Raw genomic sequence first — 21,719 nt, forward strand, 5'->3', positions numbered from 1 at the left:
GCGTCTTCTTTTCTTAACCCCTAAAAAAAGTAATGTTGCGGTGAACACACGTGCCTCACGGTCCTCGCGTCCATCAGTCCGCCAAATCCTTGGTCTGATTCGAGGGATAGACGATCGTTTTGTTGCTATTCTCGTTGAAATCACACTCGTCCTGGCTGGGTAGCTTTGTCGCACTCCTTCGGCCGTCGTCAAACAGCAGCTTCTTGATGTTGCTGAACGGAACCTCGAACAGCACCGTCAGCAGGTAGGACGCCCCGAAGATGACGATGTACTCGGTGAGGTCGAGCTGGGAAGATAAGGGAAAATAGCTTAAATCTATGTCATTTACAAAATTTAAGCTTTTATCGGATTTATTATAAGGGGAAAACCATGCTTCTCCATCATTTTATTATTATTTATTTTTTCATGAAAAGATCAATATTAGTCAACGAACAAAATTGCTAAATAAATTTACAAAAAAAATATTGACAACTTAAGAAAAACTAAATATATCACTAAAAAACTAATAATAAAAGTACTCATGATTTCGATTCAAACAAACATCAACAACCTGTTTAAAAAATGGGTAAAAAAAACCATATTTCAATGCTTATATAAAAAATGCCCAACATGAAATTCAGTTTCAATTTTATTCTTAATTTTATAATTGTTAACATAGAATGATTAAACATAATTACATATATTATTCTCTCAAAAAATTTATAATAAAGTAATATTGATATTGCATTTTTACTTTGAATTTATTTGTAATAGTCTAATCAATTTTATTTGCAATTTCAATATTTTTTATTTGAAGATATATAAGTTTATTTTTTCTCCAATTTGCTTTTTTTCAATTAGGACGACAACCGTTTGTACTTTGATCAAATTTTAAAATTGGCTATCCATTACATTTGTTGTTGCTACCTTTTTATAAACTAAACTAAACTAAATAATTATCTAAAAAAGGAATATGAAAAAATATATAAATTTATTATGAGAGAAGCTAAGTTTTTCGAAAATAAATTGCTCAAAACTTTTTTGGAAAAAAAATTGCAGAATGCAATCTATTAAGATTGTATTGTTTAATGGTCATTTATGAATTTTTAATCAAATTAAAAGTCTTTTTAAGCTTTCTTCTAAAAAGAAGTAAAAACTACAGAAAAAATCATAAATTTTAGATACGATACTTGTTCGGTAACTGAGCTGAGAATGTAGCCCAGTCACCGAATGCTGTTCGGTAACTGGTCTGAACGAAAAATCACGATGGGACCACTAATGCGTAATATTTTCCTGAAGAAATATAGATATAAAAGTTGCTCACATTTATTTAAAAGGCTCATTTACTTTTCCTATTTCTTTATTTGTGACTTGAAATTTTGTAAAAGTTTTTTTATTTGTTGAGCATGATTTTTGCATCCATTGACCCCTCGGTCTTTCGGTTTGTTTTGGTTTTTGACGTTTGCCTGCTTTTTAACTGGGCTACGGCCCAGTTATCGAGTGCCCAGTTAAAAAGCAACCCAGTCAGGCCGTTGCAAATATTTGTCAAAGTTTATGTCGCCCCACCCCCTTTCAAATTGGTTCAAAAAATCAGGGGGCAAAACAAAATTTGTTTCTTAAAAAACATCAAAATTTAAATGTAAATAGAAGTCTAATCAACTCAAAACAATCTAAAACGCCTTTTTCTGCATTGATAATCAAATTTATTAGCTTATTTGGAAACTTTAATGAAATTACAATGTACGGAACCCAAATTTTTTTTTCTCTCAAAAATACATTTTTTGTCATTACTTAGAATTTTTGAATTAGTGATTGTAAAACAACTGGACAGGTGTATAATACATTTTGAAAAACTTTTTTCATTCAAGTGTTGATAACGTGGCCTGTCATTTATTTTTTTAAACTATTTTTTGTTTTAATTATTTTACTCAGAATCGAGGGACAAAAACTTCAACAAATATTTGCAACGGCCTTACCGAACAAGTACTTTATTTTGTAAATTTTTTGATGGCATAACTAAATGATGTATTAACGCATTTTGTAATAATTTTCGCCTTCAAATTTTGAAAATCAGGCGTGAAATTTGAAATTAAGTTTTTTGCCACTCGACCTCGACTAGAGCCGAAGGACAAAAGATTTATATAAAATTTGTACCAGCCTTTAAGGAAATCAAAAATATATAAGGAAATAAGAAATGAGGATCAAAAAAATAATTGAATATATAAAAAATGCAAATCTTAAGATTTTCATTCTTCCGGTTTGTAACATTGATTAATTTTGTCCATATCTCGAGTTTTTTTTGAAAAGGTCCTATAAACAAAATTTTCACTTTTTGCTTTTTGGGTGTTTTTGAATACCCCTGACTCAAGGCGGTTCTAAAAACACCCAAAAAGCAAAAATTGAAAATTTTGTTTATAGGACCTTTTCAAAAAAAACTCTAGATATGAGAAATTCTCTCTCCATTCCGGAAATGGATTTATTCTTATTTTTTGATTTAGCGAAAACTTAGTGAAAATCTTTCACATGACCAAAACAGCCATTTTGTGTTATTAGTTCGCCAATACTTATCTTTGGCTCAAAAGTTTTTCATGTCTTTTGTAATATAAGAATTCGTAAAAAATAAATACGGATTTACAGAAATTGTTTTTGTTAAAGTAAGTTATTCCCTTTTTTCTGAATAGCTTTCATTAATACCTACAACTTGGCCAAAGATACCAAATCGATCAGATAATTCGACGGTAACATTTCAAAAGGCATCATGTACATGTTGACACTTTCTGGGTTATTGCATATTCTGAAAGTACTCCTAATAATACTTACTTCAGTAAAGTCTGTTTAGTAATGATTTTGAATAAAGTAACATAAACAAAATCTCTGCCATCAGCAGTCCCTGTTTATATAGCCCTGTCAACCTGTCAAATAAAAAACTACATGAACCTCGCGACGAAAAAAAAGCATCATGAAAAAAGCGCCATGTACATTCGACGAAGAAAAACGAATCATAACAAAGCGTCTCCCTCAGTGACAGCAGGGTGATATAGACGTTGGTGATTTCAAAAGAAGTTATGTTTGTTTTTCTCAAATAAAATTACGAAAATAATGTTTTATTGAATTTGGATGATCAAGTATCAATAAAAGCAACATCTTTTATCGTTTGTTATCATTAGAACATATTATTTTGCTTTTATATTAAAATGGGAATTGAAAATGTATGCTCAACATTCAAATGCATTTTTCTCAAAAGAGAATGGTGTGTACATGATGCTTTTTGAAATGTTGGCATCGAATTGCTCCAAAAGATACAGTTTTTTGAATATTAACGTACCATGTTTGTAAAGACAGCTGCAAATGTTTTATGGAGCCTTATTTGGGCAAACCAATGACACAAAATAATCACAAAGTTTTTGCCAAAAAAATAAAAAATAAAAAACATTGAAAATCGGAACAATATCAACATTAGAAAACGGTGGGTTGTTTGGGTGAGACTTAGAAAACATCATTTTTCCTGTTTTTAAATATTGGCTTGGCAATATCTCAGCAACTAAGGGTTGTATCAACAAAGTTTAAAAATGCAAAATATAGAAAATTTTCTCATATTTTCTAAAAATATTTTTTTCAAATGTGGGCAAACATGGGTACTAATGTAAAAAAATGAAAAACTGCAACTACTTTAAAGAAAGTTACCTAAAAATGGCTTTAACCTGAAAACGGTGCAATTGATCAAAATTTCATTAAAGTACTTTTTGATTGCAAATTCGATTTTACATCGAAAAATGAGTTGAAAAAAATTTCGACCAAAATTTCGGGTTTTGAAACTCGGTCAAAGATTTTTTGCCCGTTCTGGAAATTTCTGGAAAGTTGGTATTTGATGTACCCTAAAGCGTATCAAGAAATGAAAGAAATAAAAATAGTGTTTTATTGCAAATCAAGTTTTAGAGACAAATAGTGAAATTAAAAATCACCAAAACAAATTTTACCGTGTTAATTTTTTTTTTCATTGTGGTCCTTATCCATACCTACAACTTTGCCGAAGACACCAAATCGATCAAAAAATTCCTTCAAAAGATACAGTTTTTTGTTATCCGAAGCCTCGATTATCCGAAGTTTCAATTATCCGAAGTTTGATTATTTTTTATTTTCTTACTTTTAACATCAAATCAAGTTCCCAATTTTAGTCAAAGATTGAAATTTTTCAACCGTTTTGTGTGTGTTTCTACGCATAATTGTCCCGTGGGTCCCTTTTCACCCCATAAGTCCGTAATCATCCCAGTTAGCAGTTTATCACCACAGAGTAAGACAGAGTCACTACTGCCATTTGATTTTTGGTTCCACTTTGTGGTACATCGCAGGTACATCGCACGCCTGCTACCAGCAAACCTTATGGAGCCAAACAATAAAATGACATTTCTTCGGACTGCTCGCTCTGTGTTACTCTGTGTTATAGGCCCCCAAAACCAAAGCTAAAAACTCGATTCGCCACCTACATTCGAGTAGGAGAACTTTGGCGCAAGGTTACGTTTACGTTTTTGCGCGATAAGTGCAAAGGGGAGTGAAAACTATTTTATGGTTTTTTAAAAAGAAAATTGATCTTTTGGAATAAAATAAAGTTAACAGGAGGTAAGAAATAAAAAGTTCTATCGACTGACTTTTTAATTTTTTTGCTAAGTTGCCTTTTTCATTGAAAATTCTGAGATCCGGATTGAAAACGCGAGAATGAGGTTAGATTGCTAATTTTGAAAATCATTCCAATTACCATTTTTCAAGCAGAGCTTTGCTTTTATGGTAGAAGTGACCTTAAAACATATTTTTCCACTTGGATAATCTACATTCTCAATTGATTAGTTAGGTTTTGGTTGATTAAACCATTCCCTTATTTTGAATCAGATAATGAACAGGTTAAATCGGCCATCACAAAAATATTTTCGTTTATATCAATTAAGCTATTTATTTCTTACCTGAAAATGGTATAATTTGCTACTAAAGTCGATTTTATGATGAAATAAAACGATTTCAAATTTCAAACCAATTTACTCGCTGTAGGTTATAATGAAAACATCACCCCAAGTTTCAGCGCCCTCTAGTGGGGGGTAATTTTGACGTTTGATTGCCTATCACTCTTGTTTGTAATCCTCTTGCTATACAATAGGTAAACAAGACACAATACTTTGTGTGTAGCCGCAAACTGCCTCCAGGAAATCACCCACCACGTGGGAGTGATCACGGACCGCGACGTGCTTCTTGCTTGTCCGCTTGCTGAGATGCGACTGCCCGACCAGCGTTGCCACATGTACAGATTTATCTGTCATGGTACAGATTTTCAGCAAAGATCTGAGTACAGAATCTGTACGTACAGATGACAGATATTTGGGTCACCGTGCAGATCTGTACAGATTTTCTGATAAAACAGATTCTTTCTCAAAATGATATTATTGAACAGTCAAGTTATTGCAATTATCTCAACATTTAACATGGTGTCGATTTCTGGAAAAGTCAGGGAAAACCTGGAATTGTCAGGGAATTTTATTTAACCTGGAAAAGTCAGGGAAAGTCAGGGAATTTTAAGCTGGGTCAGGGAATTTCGATGATCTTAAAAATATTACTACAAAATTTCATTTCTTTTTGAAAATTCGCCTTGATGATTTGAATGTCTTCGAGACCAAACTTTGCAACATTGATTATATTTAATTTCTTTTATTGGTCAGTCCGGAAGGAACGCAAAACTCAATATAAAAAATGCGTAAGAAAAGGGTCACGAAGAAAAGGAACAGCAACAAAAAGTTGCATTTGGCATTTCTTCGCGCGTTGCTTGTTTGCAATATGTTTAGGTTTAAAAATCAAATAATTTGGATTTGATTTGGATTTGCGTTCACCTGAAAATTACGAATTACTAGCGCACACAGGGTGGGACAATATGAGGCAGTTGCCCAGGCATGCCAGATTTTGAAGATTTTCGGGCACATCACAAAAACGCAAATGAGTTTAACTTGATGGCAAAATAATATTTTACAAATCTGTTTTTGGCAAAAGAAGCAAAACATTGTTATCTTTTTCGTGAGTAATTCATTTAATTAAAAATCATCGAATAACATGGCAAAACAATACGTTTGAGCATTGAGCCTGTGCTCGAAAATCTTCAAATGTGGCATCCCTGCAGTTGCCACACCATCTTCAAGATTTTTTCTAAAATTGGTCGTTTGCTCAGCATATAGGGACCATAGAGAAAATCATACATTTTGTCAGAAAAATTGAATAATTAAAAAATTCAAAAGTTAAAAAATTCGAACATTTGAAAATTAAAAAAAGAATCTAAAATTCTAAAGCTTAAAGATTCTAAATTTTGAAAATTCTGAAATTCTGATGTTTTGGAATGAATGATTTCTTAATTTTTTAAATTCTTATTCTAAAATTCTAAAAAAATTGTAAGGTTAGAAAATTTTCCAAAATTTCACTTTAGTATTCGTTATCTAAATTTTTATTTTTCAACTGAACTATGATTTAAAAATGATCCAAAGTAATCTTATTTTGTGTAATCTAAAATGTAAGCAAAATAGTGAAGGTGAAATGGAATTAAAAATTAAAGAATTAAATTCAAGAATTAAAGAAATAAAACAAAAATTTACAGAATAAACAGGGTTGTTAATGACGGCGTGAACTTGGCGCGGATTTCGCGCAGTAGCAATTTTGATTAAAAAAATTATTGAGAGGGATAAAATTACTTTCAACTTATTTAGAAAAAATATAATCAAGAATCAGGATAATTTGTGTTTTTTTTTCGTTGAGTGCAAAAATTTCAATTTCTTATTAACTGAATTTTCCTGCCAAAATTTTTGTTTGTATTTTCTCAATAAGAAACGTCGAAAGATGAAGATGAAGATTATGAGGAGATATTTTTTTTTAAATGTGTTGTTGAGGATTTCCTAAATAAATATATTACTACACTCAACTCATTTTTAATCATACTGACTCGGTATATATATATTTTTTTTTTAAGTTTTGAGTAATATTTTTTTCCCTTATTTAATGTTTTTTTATACTGGATACATTCAATTTAATTCTTGTCAATCCTAATCATATTTTAAACTTTTCTTGAAGATACAGACATTAGGATGTAACAAAAATTATTGTTGGAGCATGTTCCAGTGGGTGTACTGTGCTTATATCCCTAATAGGAGCTTGATTGGATGTAACAGAAGCTGGCCTCCGCCTTTGAATTTAGACCAGAAGAAATATTTTTTTTTAATTTAAACATTCTTGAAGAAAAATAAAAAAAAATCAAAACATTATAGTAAAGAAAATCAAAAGAAAAATAGTATTAAAAACCCAAAAAAAAATCATATTAAAAAAATGAAAAAATCCCAAATTTTTTAATTAAAAATTTAAAAAATCTAAAAAAAATCAAACATATCAATATTCAAAAAAAAAAAAAATCGCGAGAACAAAAAATTTAAATTCTTTAATTCTTCAGTTCTTAAATTCTTAAATTCTTAAATTCTTAAATTCTTAAATTCTTAAATTCTTAAATTCTTAAATTCTTAAATTCTTAAATTCTTAAATTCTTAAATTCTTAAATTCTTAAATTCTTAAATTCTTAAATTCTTAAATTCTTAAATTCTTAAATTCTTAAATTCTTAAATTCTTAAATTCTTAAATTCTTAAATTCTTAAATTCTTAAATTCTTAAATTCTTAAATTCTTAAATTCTTAAATTCTTAAATTCTTAAATTCTTAAATTCTTAAATTCTTAAATTCTTAAATTCTTAAATTCTTAAATTCTTAAATTCTTAAATTCTTAAATTCTTAAATTCTTAAATTCTTAAATTCTTAAATTCTTAAATTCTTAAATTCTTAAATTCTTAAATTCTTAAATTCTTAAATTCTTAAATTCTTAAATTCTTAAATTCTTAAATTCTTAAATTCTTAAATTCTTAAATTCTTAAATTCTTAAATTCTTAAATTCTTAAATTCTTAAATTCTTAAATTCTTAAATTCTTAAATTCTTAAATTCTTAAATTCTTAAATTCTTAAATTCTTAAATTCTTAAATTCTTAAATTCTTAAATTCTTAAATTCTTAAATTCTTAAATTCTTAAATTCTTAATTCTTAAATTCTTAAATTCTTAAATTCTTAAATTCTTAAATTCTTAAATTCTTAAATTCTTAAATTCTTAAATTCTTAAATTCTTAAATTCTTAAATTCTTAAATTCTTAAATTCTTAAATTCTTAAATTCTTAAATTCTTAAATTCTTAAATTCTTAAATTCTTAAATTCTTAAATTCTTAAATTCTTAAATTCTTAAATTCTTAAATTCTTAAATTCTTAAATTCTTAAATTCTTAAATTCTTAAATTCTTAAATTCTTAAATTCTTAAATTCTTAAATTCTTAAATTCTTAAATTCTTAAATTCTTAAATTCTTAAATTCTTAAATTCTTAAATTCTTAAATTCTTAAATTCTTAAATTCTTAAATTCTTAAATTCTTAAATTCTTAAATTCTTAAATTCTTAAATTCTTAAATTCTTAAATTCTTATATTCTTAAATTCTTAAATTCTTAAATTCTTTGATATTTTTTTTCAATTTTTAAATCTGGGAAAGCTTATCAATTGTAGATTTTTATTTAGAATTTTAAATTTTTTGGATTATAATTTTGAATTTGAAGGATTTTGAATTATTAAATTATATTTTTTTTTATTTTATTAATTTTTAATTTAGAATTTTAAAGCTTTGAATTTGTTGTTTTAAAGTTTTGTTTTGTATACATATTTCTTTCTTTTTTAAAATATTAGATTTTTTTATTTCTCAATTTTGAAATGTTGTTTCTAATATTTGTATTTTTGAATCTGTGTGTTTATGGATTTTCTCTTTGGTTTACTTATTTTCAAGCAAAATACAAAATCCTTCCTTTTTATTTCAAGATTCTGCTTTTTGAGATTCGGCATCATAAGGAAATTCGGAATTTTCAATATTATAATATCGATTACAAAATTATTGATACATTTTTATAACTTTCAATTGCAATAAAATAATCTAATTCTGAATATTTATTTTTTTTTCACTTGAACATTTTGCAAACTAACATCGTGGAAGAACTATCAGTTTCTGTTACTTTTCAGCTTCGTACCACTTAAGGAAAATATTTTCGCAACCCTTTCCTTGACCGTTTCTTGGGTATTTTTTATATGGAGTTTTGTGTTCCTTCCGAGCTGCATATCAGCATTTAGTGTTGTCATAAGATTGTTAAAAATGCATGTTAAAAAAGATTTAAAAAAAAAAAAAATATACCGTACAGATATTCGCCATGCTTGGTGCAGATAAGACAGATTTTTGGACCCTCTGATACAGACGAGCATGTGGCAACACTGTGCCCGACTGACAGCCGCACGCTGTCATCGAGCAGTTCCCTGTTGTCACTGCGAGAGTGCAATAGGCACTCTCTACATAGACTGGCACGCTCTCATGCGTGTTCCCCACACACTTTGTAAAACTAACAATTTTGTGAAAGAAAAAACTTGGTGGGACAATTATGCGTAGAAGTTCAACGATGGGACAAACAGACTTGGTGTTGTTTTCAATGAGTTTCCGAACAAAGTACTAGATTTTATGTGTTTTTCGAAAAGTAAACATCAAACTAAACCTAAAATGACAAAAAGTCAGAATCAACCAAAAATGACATGGGACAATTATGCCTAGAACGGCAGTTCAGGAGTCATATGTAAACTCAACATGCAAAAATAATATTACACAAAAAAATTTTTTTTTTCGTGATTCGATTATCCGAAGTGAAATTTTGCCAAGGCCTTCGGATAATCGAGGCTGGACTGTATCTCATTTTTGTATGGACAGTAGGGTGCCCAGAATATGTCGGCCAAGGGCTGCAAGATTCCAAGTATCCACAGTGCAATAAATAAAGTTCCCAGTCCTGCTAGTTTGAACTATGTTTTAATGCCTTTGGATACTAGGGATGCCCAGGTGCAGGACATCCTGGAAGGAGCGGAACTGACTGTATCGGCAGTCCTGTTCGCGACTGTCGTAATCAGGGAAGCGATCCGCCAATTGTTGGTTGTTAGTATTCCTGGTTATGAGAGTCTGAACAGTATAGCTCTGGTCCTGCACCAGTTCCCTATCCTCATGCCTCCCCGTATGTTAGATGATGACTTGAACATCTGTCTAGCTGGCGGTTGATGATGTCCATGTTTCGAATCGTGGTGATTGCCCTGTCTTGTCACATGTATTTACGTAACTGACGTATAGGCGAGTGACAAGGTAGCACTATCATGACGAAGTATGATTGCGTGAACGGCCATCACTAGGGAGTTCCGTAGTGATTTTTCAATGGAGCGTAGCCTTGGTTGTGAGCAGGCAGCCTATTCCAGTCACATTCAAAGAGAACTGTTTGTTTGCAACAGGAGTTGCGCCCTTTTGGGAAGTTACTCCGGAATTTAACGATCCTTAGGGAGGATTCTCCAGGACAATCATATTGAAATAGCCGAATGAGGAGGGCACGGAACAACGCAGTTGGTTTGGGTGCATACCTAGATTAGCTGTGTTGTTTTGGGTGGGATTGGGTTATTCGTGAGTAAGAAGATCATGTATTAATGCATCTCTTTTTGTCTTCATTTTCATGTTATGCCTGGGCCTATGACTGGAGGACGGTCGCACCAGGACAACCGAATCAAGACGTCTCCGGTGTGATATCTATCACATTGGAAACAACAGCAACAACAAGAACCTGATGGCACTCAGGTTCGGGAAAGTATTTGTATCGTTATTCTATAGTTTTTATATTTTATTAACATCTTTTTCTTTGCAGAGCATGGACAACAATAAGAAAGCGGCAATGTGGGAAAGGGAAGTCATTTGTGATTGTAGAAGGTATTGTTTTGATTCACAGCATGTTGAACGAACTGTTGTGGATGTACCTAGAACATCGCAGCACGGGGTTTTTCTTCTGCACATTTCCAACAACAGTACTTGTTCGGTAACTTGGCTGAGAATGTAGCACAGTTACCGAATGTTGCTCGCAAACTGGGCTGAACGAAAAATGACGACGGGACCGATGTATAACATTTTCTCTACAAATGTAAAATGATGGTTGCTTAAATTTCTTTCAGAGCTCACCTTTAATTTTGACTTAACATTTAATTAAAACTTAAATATGATTTCTAATTTGCTGAACTTGCTTTTGCATCCACTGGCCCCTCATCATTCCGGTTTGTTTGGTTATTTTACGTTTGTCTGCTTTTTAAGTGGGCTACAGCCAAGGCTACAGCCCAAGTAGTCCAGTCAAACAAGCTCAGTTATCGAACAAGTACTGTACTTTAATTTTGCTTCACTCATCTTTCTACTCTTCTGCTCTCATTTCCCAATAAATACTGAAACGTGTTTTCCCTAACAAAAACAGTTTCCCTTAATATGCGAACGATTTTAACTTCTGTTTATCATTGATCTTTCCTTTACCCATTTTCTTATTTATTTATTAAAATGTAATTTTCATCGGCTCCTACTCTTCTTTCCTTCAAACTACAATTAATCTTTCATTATCGAACTTTATGTAGTTTGCTTTCCTTTATTGCCTATTGTTTAAATCTACGCCCTTTTATTCAAACAAGTATGGTTCGAGTCCTTACTTAAAATATTGAATGATCACACACATAAAATTATTGTACTTTTGGTAAACTTTTGAATAACATGCTTAGGTCCAAAACATTGTAACAAAACACCGCGACAGAAGAAATAGCAACAGATTAACACGATTCAACATTAGGGAAGATTTCAGCAGAAAGCAGTACACAGTAAATAACAATTAGTTTTTGAATTCAAATTAAAATAAAACAGTTTTTGCTTTAATTAATGTGGATAGGCACACTATAGATGGTTAGGCGCTTATACTTACATCAAACCCTACGTAATGTACCACCCCCGGCCGAGTTAAAATGCGTAACCGGAAAAGAAGGTGTGCATGCCTGGCACGAACACTCAAAGCGTGTTCTAGCGTGCTGCTCGTACTGACTCAGAGCAAGGGTGAGATGTAGGTGTAAGGGCAGTGCGAGTTCGTCGGGAACCTGGTGCATAAGATCGGTCAAGGCCCGTTCTTACACTGAAAATTGCGACAGTAGGGTGCCCAGAATATGGGACTTTTTTTTCAAAACCCTGCTCCACAAGCTGAATATTAATCCTTGAGCTATTTTAGGACTCTGGGCCAAATATGAGCAAAATCCGTCAACATTTACCCATTGCCCCGGAGGTTAAGTTTGTTTGGGAAACATCGAAAAAATTATGGAAAAAAAACAATTTTCTTACGGTTTGGTCTGCACGGTGCGTTTCTTCCATTAAAATATTCCCAAACGTGAGATTATCATTGCAAATTTAATGCTTTACAACTTTGTAGAACATACCAAAGCTGTAAAGCTCGATCTTGAAAAGTTATTAGCGATTTAAAAATGTCATTTTTGTATGAAAAACATTTTTTTCGCCAACTTTAGGCACGGGTATCAATGAGTTAATCTCAACCAACTTCGCTAAAAATTTGCACAGATGCTTAAAATAACCCAAAAAACCGTTTTCCGCTTGTGGAGCATGGGGTCATTTTTTCTGGGCACCTGCCAAACTTGTATGGAAAATTTATTATTATAAATTATGCCAAATTTGTATGGAAAATTATATGGACAAACTAATGATTCTTTGGGCATACCGAAGGCACCAAAAACGTTTCAGCCGGATTAAATAATACAAAAAAAACGAATGACCGAAATATCAGAGAATTGCTCCTCTCTTACAAACTATTGGTCCAATTTTCAATGGTTAAAAATGAATCGCGGCCAACATTTGAAAAGGGCAAATATTAAATTTTCCATCGTTTTCAAATATTAGCCTTATTTTGGAATTTTTTACATTTTTTTAATTTTTGGACATTTCAACTTTTTAATAAATGATACAAAATATGAACAGATCCTTCCACTTTTACTCACCAAAACCATCGAGACGAAGTTGAAGTGCGTCGCCGACCGTACCCTTCCGACGTTGAAGAAGAAGATTGGGAACTGCGTCAGGTAGATGGCGTACGATATCTTGGTGGTCACCCGGAATCCCCGCCAGGAGAACAGCTCGATTAGTTTATCTGAAGGAAAAAAACGCGGTTATTTGTGGACATTACAACAAATCTTAATAACTCACTAGAATATCCCAGCTGGGACGCGAACACGGTCCACGCGAAGAAGATGCACCACGCGATCGGCGAGAAGGCGGCGTAGTTGGCCGCGTGCAGCGGATTGTACTGGTAGTCGATGGATCCCATCGGGGCCGGTCCGAAGAAGGCCAACACCAGCAGAATGCTGGTCGCGTACCAGCCCAGCCGGAGTTGGTTCTGTTGGTGAAACGAAAAAAATATACGATATTTAGAAAGTCTATTAGTCACTTCCAAATTCTTCAATCCTACTTCTTGTGAATCAATTTCAAAGAATGGGTTTGTGACGCAAATGAGGAATTCTCTGCGAATTGGTTATTTTCAGCTGTTTGTGAAATTAAAATCCTACAAGGTCAAAAACATAACACTTCTAGGCAAAGTTTCCAAGAATGGAATTGGGTAAAATTACGGTCATCGCCCTAATATTCATGGGCGTCAACCACAAATGACGTAGCATTTTTTTAAACTATGTTACATGTCTCCAGAGTACTACTCTTCAAAATGTGATTTCAATTGCTGCTTTGAATATAAAACACGAATCAAATAATTCTATCAAAGAGTCCGAATCGCGAATGCAGAACGTGACCAAAGCCACGAATCTGGCTGTGTTTAGTGTCCCGCGAATTGACGGCGCCGATGATGATACTCACCGGTGTTAGACGGTGCGATTTGTAGACACGACACGCGTAACCCAGCAAAACGCCCATCAGGTAAACGGTCAACCGGTAGTACGGAATGATGTACATTAGGTCGGCCGTGTCGAACAGTTGTTTCACGCTGAAAAAAAAAAGCAAAATACAAAACGATGATGTCTCTAATGTAAAGCATGGCATTAATATGTGTACTTAGAAGGTAATTTAGGACCGAGGCTCATAACTAACGGCGGGGACGTGTGGTCAGGCTTCGGAGAGTTGCATGTTACATGTCTCAAGAAAGAATATTAACCGACCGTAATTAGTGGGATGCGAAAGGAATAAGCAATTCTTGCACTAATCCGCGGTTAGTGCAGCAGTTTGTGATACTTAGAGTGCAGTTTGCAGTCATTTGATGTCAATTAGGAAGTAAGGATTAAACGTGTGTCGGATGCTTGATGTGTAATTTGAACTTAAATTTAGAAGATTAAGTAGTTGATGTCCATTTTCATTCGACAGAGTTTTTGTAAAAGGTATAAAACAAGGACAAATTGAACAAGAATGTAGAAAATCTAAATTGAAAACACCAAAAAAGTCTTCTATGGTATAGTCAACTGAAACCGTGGTAATTCGGTGTTTCTGTTTATTTGACTTTTTTCACAAAACTTGCATTTTCCAATGGCTGTGACAGTTTTAAGCTTAGAATATTTTTCACGCTAAAGCTAGGTAAATTTCTCGATATTTTTTTTAAATCTGAGACTTCAGTTAAATCTACTAACATCTAAACTAGGCCTGCTCAACCTTTTTGGCTCATTTTTCACATTTATGACCGTCAGAATATTTTTTTCAATAATTTCATTGATGGAATCGGTTCCCAATCAACCAATGAACATAAATTTTATAAAATTTTGAACAAATATTTTAACAAGTCATTTTCATCTACATTTTCCGTCCAAATTAAATACGGCCCGCGGGCCAGACCAGTTTTTCACTTAAAACTTATTTGAAAACGACTTGCAAAAATATTTTTTCAAACTTTTACCAAAGTTATGTTCCCTGATTATTTGAAAACCGATTTTGTCAAGTAAACCATGAAAAAATTGGCAATTGTTTCTTTCACGATCAAAAATGAGAAAATTGAGCCAAAAAAGTTGAGCAGGCCTGTTGTAAACAATGATAAAACAAACAATATTATTTAAATTATTGATACAGCCTCATTTTTGAATACTTCAAATTATTGATATAGCCTAATTGGCAAAAGATCCAAACGTCAAATTAAAAAAAAAGTGGAAGCAAAAAATATCAAAAATGCTTTAAACATCATTCCAGTACTGTTGAAAATCAATGTATTTATGAGAATATTGTTTTCCTAAAGTTTTATGTCTTTTTCTGATCTGTGTTCCCAACATTCAAAATTTGTGATGAGACAGTAAATCCTCAGCTATGTACATTAGTAGTTTACAAAAATTGTAATAAAATGTAATTGTAATGATTGTACAAGTTTATTTTTTTCTAAGTTTAGGTGATAATTATTTTTTGACCCCTGATTTTGAAAGTAATTTTTGAAAGGCTCATTGAAATAAAAATAAATTAATTGAAAAAAAAAATTAAAATTGTACTAGCCATTAAAAATTATCTATTCTGATTATTCAAGAAGCTACTCATGTTTGAAAGAATGAATAAGCATAAAAACTATTTAATTTTTAATTCTATTATTTCAGAAATTGTTTGAACTTTGAAATCTAAATGAATCTGAAAAAATAGTTAAATTAATTCGTTGAAGCCTGGCTAAATATTTAAATAATTCAAATAAACGCTGTAATTTAAAAACAATTTCTTTAGATTTCTTTTGTACATTGTAGCCAGCAATTCAAGTATTTTCATGTGCTCCAGATTTGTTGGAACTTAAAAAAAATTGATGTAATTTTTCAATCAAATAATTGAATTTTTATATTATGAATGAAAATAAATTAAAAAAAAACAAAAAAAAACATGTTTCTCTTAAGATTTGGGATTGTGAAAATTCGATCTCATTATTATGTTTAATTTTAGACACACATTTTAGTTATCAAACATTTCAATGGCCTTTAATTGCACAATTTTCAAAAGTCGTCACGGGCCTGAGGATAGGCATCTCTGAAGCGCGATTTTCGGTTCCTGAGATACCACAGTTTTAAAATAGATAGTTTAAACAAACTTTACTTAAAGGTTGAATTGCTAGAGTTTTCAAAAAAAAAAAGACAAAAGAAGAATATCGTCAAAAAAATTATTAAAAATGCAAAGCTTCAGGATTTGTAAATTGTAGGATTTTTAAGACAAAAATACTACTCTAAAATTCTCATAATTTTTTTCAACATGTATGGAAAAACGATTCCCATCTGCTCCAACCTTCCATCGGATGAGGAAGTAAAATGTCGGTCCCGGCCTTGGTTGTTAGGCCGTTAAGTCATTCCAGGTGTAGGAGTCGTCTCCATGCCATAAGTACAAACAACACACCAAACCAAGCCTACTCCGGTGGAATCGCTGGCGGCGGTTGGACTCGCAATCCAAAGGTCGTCAGTTCAAACACTCCCCATTCAAGCCTTCGGACTCCTAGGTTCGAGCAGAAACTTGCAATAGAGACCACAAAAGACCCGGGGGTCGTTAATGTGGATGGCTTGATTTTTTTGTTTTTTTTTTTTTTGGAAAAACAATTTTTTCGACTTTATTTGATTTCCTCAATTTTCTTTTTTTGCCTTCCTCACTTTACTGAGGAAAGGCTATAAAATCACTCGAAAAACGAACTTCTTAATTTGACCTCCTAGACCCACCTTCACGTATACATATCGACTCAGAATCAAATTCTGAGCAAATGTCTGTGTGTGTGTGTGTGTGTAGGGATGTGGGTCTGTGCACCAAAAAATATGCACTCGATTATCTCAGCACTGGCTTAACCGATTTGGACCGTTTTGGTCTCATTCGATTTGTCTTGGGGTCCCATAAGTCCCTATTGAAAATTATGAAGTTTAGTAAAGTACTTCAAAAGTTATGCTAAAAAAACGATTTTGACTAAAGTCCGGAAGATTGTAAAAAGGGTGGTTTTTGTAAGAAAACATGGCATATTATACATTTTCTGAAAGGTGTTTAAAAGACCTTTCTAACGAGTCCAAAACATCGAAGATCTGACAACCCTATCAAAAGTTATTAGCACTTAAGTGTTTTTCATGCCATTTCTTGAGGCCGGATCTCAGATATTTTGATAAAAATGATGTCCGGGTCAATCATGTGACCCATCGTTGCGCAGTCAAAAGACCTTCCCAACGCGCCCAAAACATTGAAAATCTGACAACCCTATCAAAAGTTATAAGCACTTAAGTGTTTGTCATACTATTTCTTGAGGACGGATCTCAGATATTTTGATAAAAATGATGTCCGGGTCAATCATGTGACCCATCGTTGCGCAGTCAAAAGACCTTTCCAACGCGTCCAAAACATTGAAAATCTGACAACCCTATCAAAAGTTATTAGCACTTAAGTGTTTTTCATGCCATTTCTTGAGGCCGGATCTCAGATATTGTGATAAAAATATTGTCTGAATCTTCCATGTGAACTATCGTTGGATAGGTTTTTTTTATCAGACCTTGCCGATGAGCCAGAAAAATTGAAGGTCTGCGAACTCTATCAAATGAAATGAGTAATAAAGCTGATTTGTTAAACATGTTAAGGGAATGTTGCTGTTTTTACTGAATGTATTGACTTTATGAATGTGAGGAAGGCACCAACCACCTAAAGGTGGATTAAGTAACGTTTTTGCCTTTCTTACTAAAGAAAGGTATAGTGTTTGCTTTTGGCTCCGACTCCAATTCAAGCTTCGTTCTCAAATCATTTCTCGAGAAATATAAATTCGAAAAATTTGCAAAAAATCATGGACGATCGATTTTCGACGCCCGATCGATTGACAATGACAGAATTGGTCTACCTCCAATATCCGAATTTTGGCGCTTAATTTACTGTAGAGCACGCGTGACGTCCGTGTGTGGTAAAAAAGTGCTCAATTTTGTGGTAGGGGGTTTCTCAGAGCCCACATTATGGATTTAAGCTCTCTTGGGCGCATTTGAAAGGGGATGTGCTGAACCTGAACCAGTTCCATACCAAATTTGAATTTATCCATTTTTTATGGGGACTCGGAGTGTGTTTTCACCAAATCAGGCGGTTTTCAAATGAAAATTCGGTCGAAAATTGAAGTATTGAAATCGTTTATTTATCCAAAAAGTTGCATTTTTCCAGCCCTACATCCTCCCAAATTTTCATCCACGTCGGTAATGTGGTTCTTGATTTACAGCTTGTGGACTAATTCACTGTGAGGGGGAAAAATCCCTAAAAAAGGTAAAAGCCAACTTTCACCAAATGCCAAAACTATTCCTTTGGCATTTTATCTAATTTTTTTTCTCCACATCGTAATCTAGACCATACTCGATGTTCTGAAACAAATTTGACCTCATTCGGATTTACCGTTCAGATTTTAGAAAATTTTCATTTTTGCCTTTCTTACTAAAGAAAGGTATAGTGTTTGCTTTTGGCTCCGACTCCAATTCAAGCTTCGTTCTCAAATCATTTCTCGAGAAATATAAATTCGAAAAATTTGCAAAAAATCATGGACGATCGATTTTCGACGCTTCGTCGACAAGTTGTCAAGTTGAGCTTCACATGCAGACGCGAGCAATGCTGGCGCGTGATGCTGGCGCGTATAGAGTTTTGATACTAGATTACCCCCTTTTAGTGCAAGTTGCTTTATCGATTGCTCGTTCATCACATATCACCTATCATTATTTTCTATGCTGAGCTTCAGTGAACGCAAACTAGACGCAAGCAGCTATCTGTTCTGAAGCCTCATGCTCATTCTTTTGCCTTTCTTTTTTGTTTTGCTCATTCTCTGATCGAACTCTGAGCGAACGAATTTCTGGGAAACGTCTAAGCTTTTCATGTGCCAGTGACAACGCACATCGCGGGTTTGGTTTTCTAGCTTCGGTACTAGCCTTTTTGTGTATTAGTATTTTTGTTCATCGTACCAGCGCACCAAGGTGGTTTATTCGGTATGTTTGCGTTTGTCGTAGTGAAGTCCCACCGAGCGCTCAGCCGTTGTATGCTTCCCAATCCCAAAAACGCCTAAATGCACATACTACATACTCATGCATACTTATTGAAAGCTCACAATTTTGCCTAACGCCTAAATGACAGTTTAGTGAATTACAGTAGGCGTTTCAAAGCTTTCAAGAACATTTATGCGGCTTTACCGTTACATCGTTGTTTACAACACGGAAAATTCTCGGGTGTTGAAACACTTTCTGCTAGTCATTTTGTAACCACTTTAACGCATTGGAGCAAGACGGAATTATTTTGTTTTCTCGTTAATTCTTGATATTTTGAAAAGTGCAAAAAAAAAACACTCAGAGAATACGAACAATTTAGTGATATGCAGAAAACATTACGAACATCGCAAATTGTGAGCTAATTCTCTGTCTCAAAAACAATGTGTTCTGATTTAAAAAATCGAAAATGCTTGTGTGCGAGCACAGCTTACAACCGGCCATGGCAAATGGGGCAAAAACCAGCGCTTTTCAGTTATATGAAAAAAATATGGTTGAGTTTCGAATTGTATTATGAATGGACCATTCTTTATTTTGCTATTTCTTTGAAAAAAAAAAAAAATCAACTGCCGTTAACTTCCTTTTGTAAGAAAGGCTCTATCTCACCCCAGGTGGGATTAAATCGGGTTTTTTCTTTCAAAAAACATGTTCTAGTCAATTCATTTTCTGAGTTTTTTTTTGTAGTGTAGTGCAGACATAAAGTTTGAGCATCTTTGAAATAGCTTGTTTGTAAATTTTTTAAAATGTAAGTAATTTTCTATTGATTTGTGTCGTTTATTAAAGTTTCCAATCTATTTCTTTCATTATTTTAATAAAAGTGCAATTTTAAGGTATTTTTGGTAAATTTGTTTAAGTGGATACTGATTATTTAAAACAGGGTTGCCCATTTTTACAAAATTGGATATTATGTTCTCTGATTTAATATTTCAATCAAATATTAGTTTTAAAGAGAAAAGATAGAAATTCAAACAATATGTATATTTTGATTAAATATGAAACAATAACATTAAAATTGAAAAAGCGGAATCAAAATCAAAATTTAACAATGAAATAAAAAGTGTTTGGAAGAAAAAAACAAAGAAATGTTTGTAATTAATATTTTAGATGTGATAATTCGGTTTTACATTTATTTTTCTGAATTTCATCTTTTCATTTATTCAATATTTCAGTATTGCAGAAATCCTTTCGAAAATACTTGGATCTTCAAATGTTCAGTAAAAAAATTACATTTAATTTCAATAAAACAACATTTTTTATACCCATTTGTAAATTTTGTAAATTGGTACGTCCTCAAAACCTTCATAAAACTTGTACAACGTTCATAAAAATTGCTTTCAAAATATTCAAAATCAGTATCTTGAGATCGACTTGCTTTCTTTAGCAAGGTCGTATGGGTAGTACTGAGAAAAAATGTAGGAAAAAAGAAATTAAAAAAATAGTTTTTTAAAAGAAAATACCTAACATCTGTTGAGACAAACAAAAATAAACCACCGTTTTTTTAGGGGCCAGTCAAAACCGTTGCGGGCTAGATAAAATGTCGATAGGTTGGGCAAGATTGATTCAAATTTTTTGCCAGTCCAAATTTTTTAGATATTTTTTATGTTAACAAAATGTTATTCGTTCCTGTAAGAATATGAGAGTTTAATGCCAACTCACCCACCCACAATGACGCAACATTTTGAAAAACTCTCACCTCATTAAGAATGAAATTAAAACATGTGAATACATTTTCGAACACGTTGCATCCTTTTCCTTGCCACGTCATATGTAAATGACACTTTACATAAAAAATCAGACAATAATTTTTCGCGATATAACTGCCCCTGTTCGCATAAAATTCTCATATGCATTTTCGTCACTTTTAAGTTATTGATGCATTTGGTTCAAAATCGTGTGCTCTTTCAGATAAACCAAAAATATTCAGTACTTTGTTCTAGAGGAGAAAATATGTTTTCGTGGTTGTTGATTTGGATATAGGACATTTATGCGAACATGGACATTATATCGCAAAATATGGGCTGATTGGGCTTCTCAAAAAAAATATTGATTTGTTTTTATATTAATGCGGCTTTTTTACTTTAAAAAGTATTAAAAATTTGCTTTATTTGCATTTTTTTTATAAACACGCAGATAAACAAACAGTAGAATAATATTTCAAAGCAGTATAATTGGTTAAATATTATAGTTGCTAGTTTAATTTTTCTTTTCGAAAATAAAATTAATGCATTTGTGTAAAAGTAGTTAAGTTATGTATAAGTAATTAAAAATATTATTGGGAATCAATTCAAAAATGCTGATTAAAAATTAAATAGAAACAATTTTCATCTGGAATGTTCAGATCTTAATCTTAATCAATTAAGAATCAATCCACCAGCACAGCATGCCCGACCCTTGTTGTTATCCTTCGGGAAGTCGCGCAAAAAAAAACTACATGAGCAGTCGCGTGGTGTACTTTGTGCACCTGTCAGAAATTTTAAAATAAATTGAATATAATTCCAAATAGGAAGAAACAATGTTCTACAAAGTTGTTAATTCATTGCTACGGCAGAAGTCTCAGCGGCTAGTCGTGTTTTTTCGCGGTGTGTTTGGCGCGTTTTTCACGGCGAAATCGAGGCGTGTGCGAGCGGACAGGCCCGTTCCGGTGGTCAGAGGAGCCACAATCTGGTCGTCGTGGACTCGGCGGCGGTGCAGCAGTGGAAGAGGAACGAGTTCCTGCATCCGAGCAGCAGCAGCAGGAGGAGTCAGCAGCAGCGGCCGCGGAGGCAGCTGAGGCGAGAGACGGTCGTTGGCAGGAGGAATCGGC

At 32.9% G+C, this 21,719-nt stretch overlaps 1 protein-coding gene across 2 annotated transcripts in view; it reads right to left on the reverse strand.

Moving 5' to 3' along the window:
- Positions 1-41: 41 nt before the first annotated feature.
- The window catches only part of LOC120419617 (nose resistant to fluoxetine protein 6), a 62,356-nt gene continuing 40,678 nt past the window's right edge, over positions 42-21,719 (reverse strand). For both annotated transcript variants that reach the window (XM_039582358.2, XM_039582359.2), the window contains exons 7-10: positions 13,809-13,935; positions 13,149-13,338; positions 12,944-13,092; positions 42-286 (exon numbers count right to left, since the gene is read on the reverse strand). In XM_039582358.2, the coding sequence (XP_039438292.1) occupies positions 74-286; positions 12,944-13,092; positions 13,149-13,338; positions 13,809-13,935 (679 nt within the window). In that variant the 3' untranslated portion in view covers positions 42-73. The remainder of the gene's footprint in view (positions 287-12,943; positions 13,093-13,148; positions 13,339-13,808; positions 13,936-21,719) is intronic.

The sequence above is a fragment of the Culex pipiens genome, chromosome 1, assembly GCF_016801865.2.
Source record: "Culex pipiens pallens isolate TS chromosome 1, TS_CPP_V2, whole genome shotgun sequence".
NCBI classification, from domain to species: domain Eukaryota; kingdom Metazoa; phylum Arthropoda; class Insecta; order Diptera; family Culicidae; genus Culex; species Culex pipiens.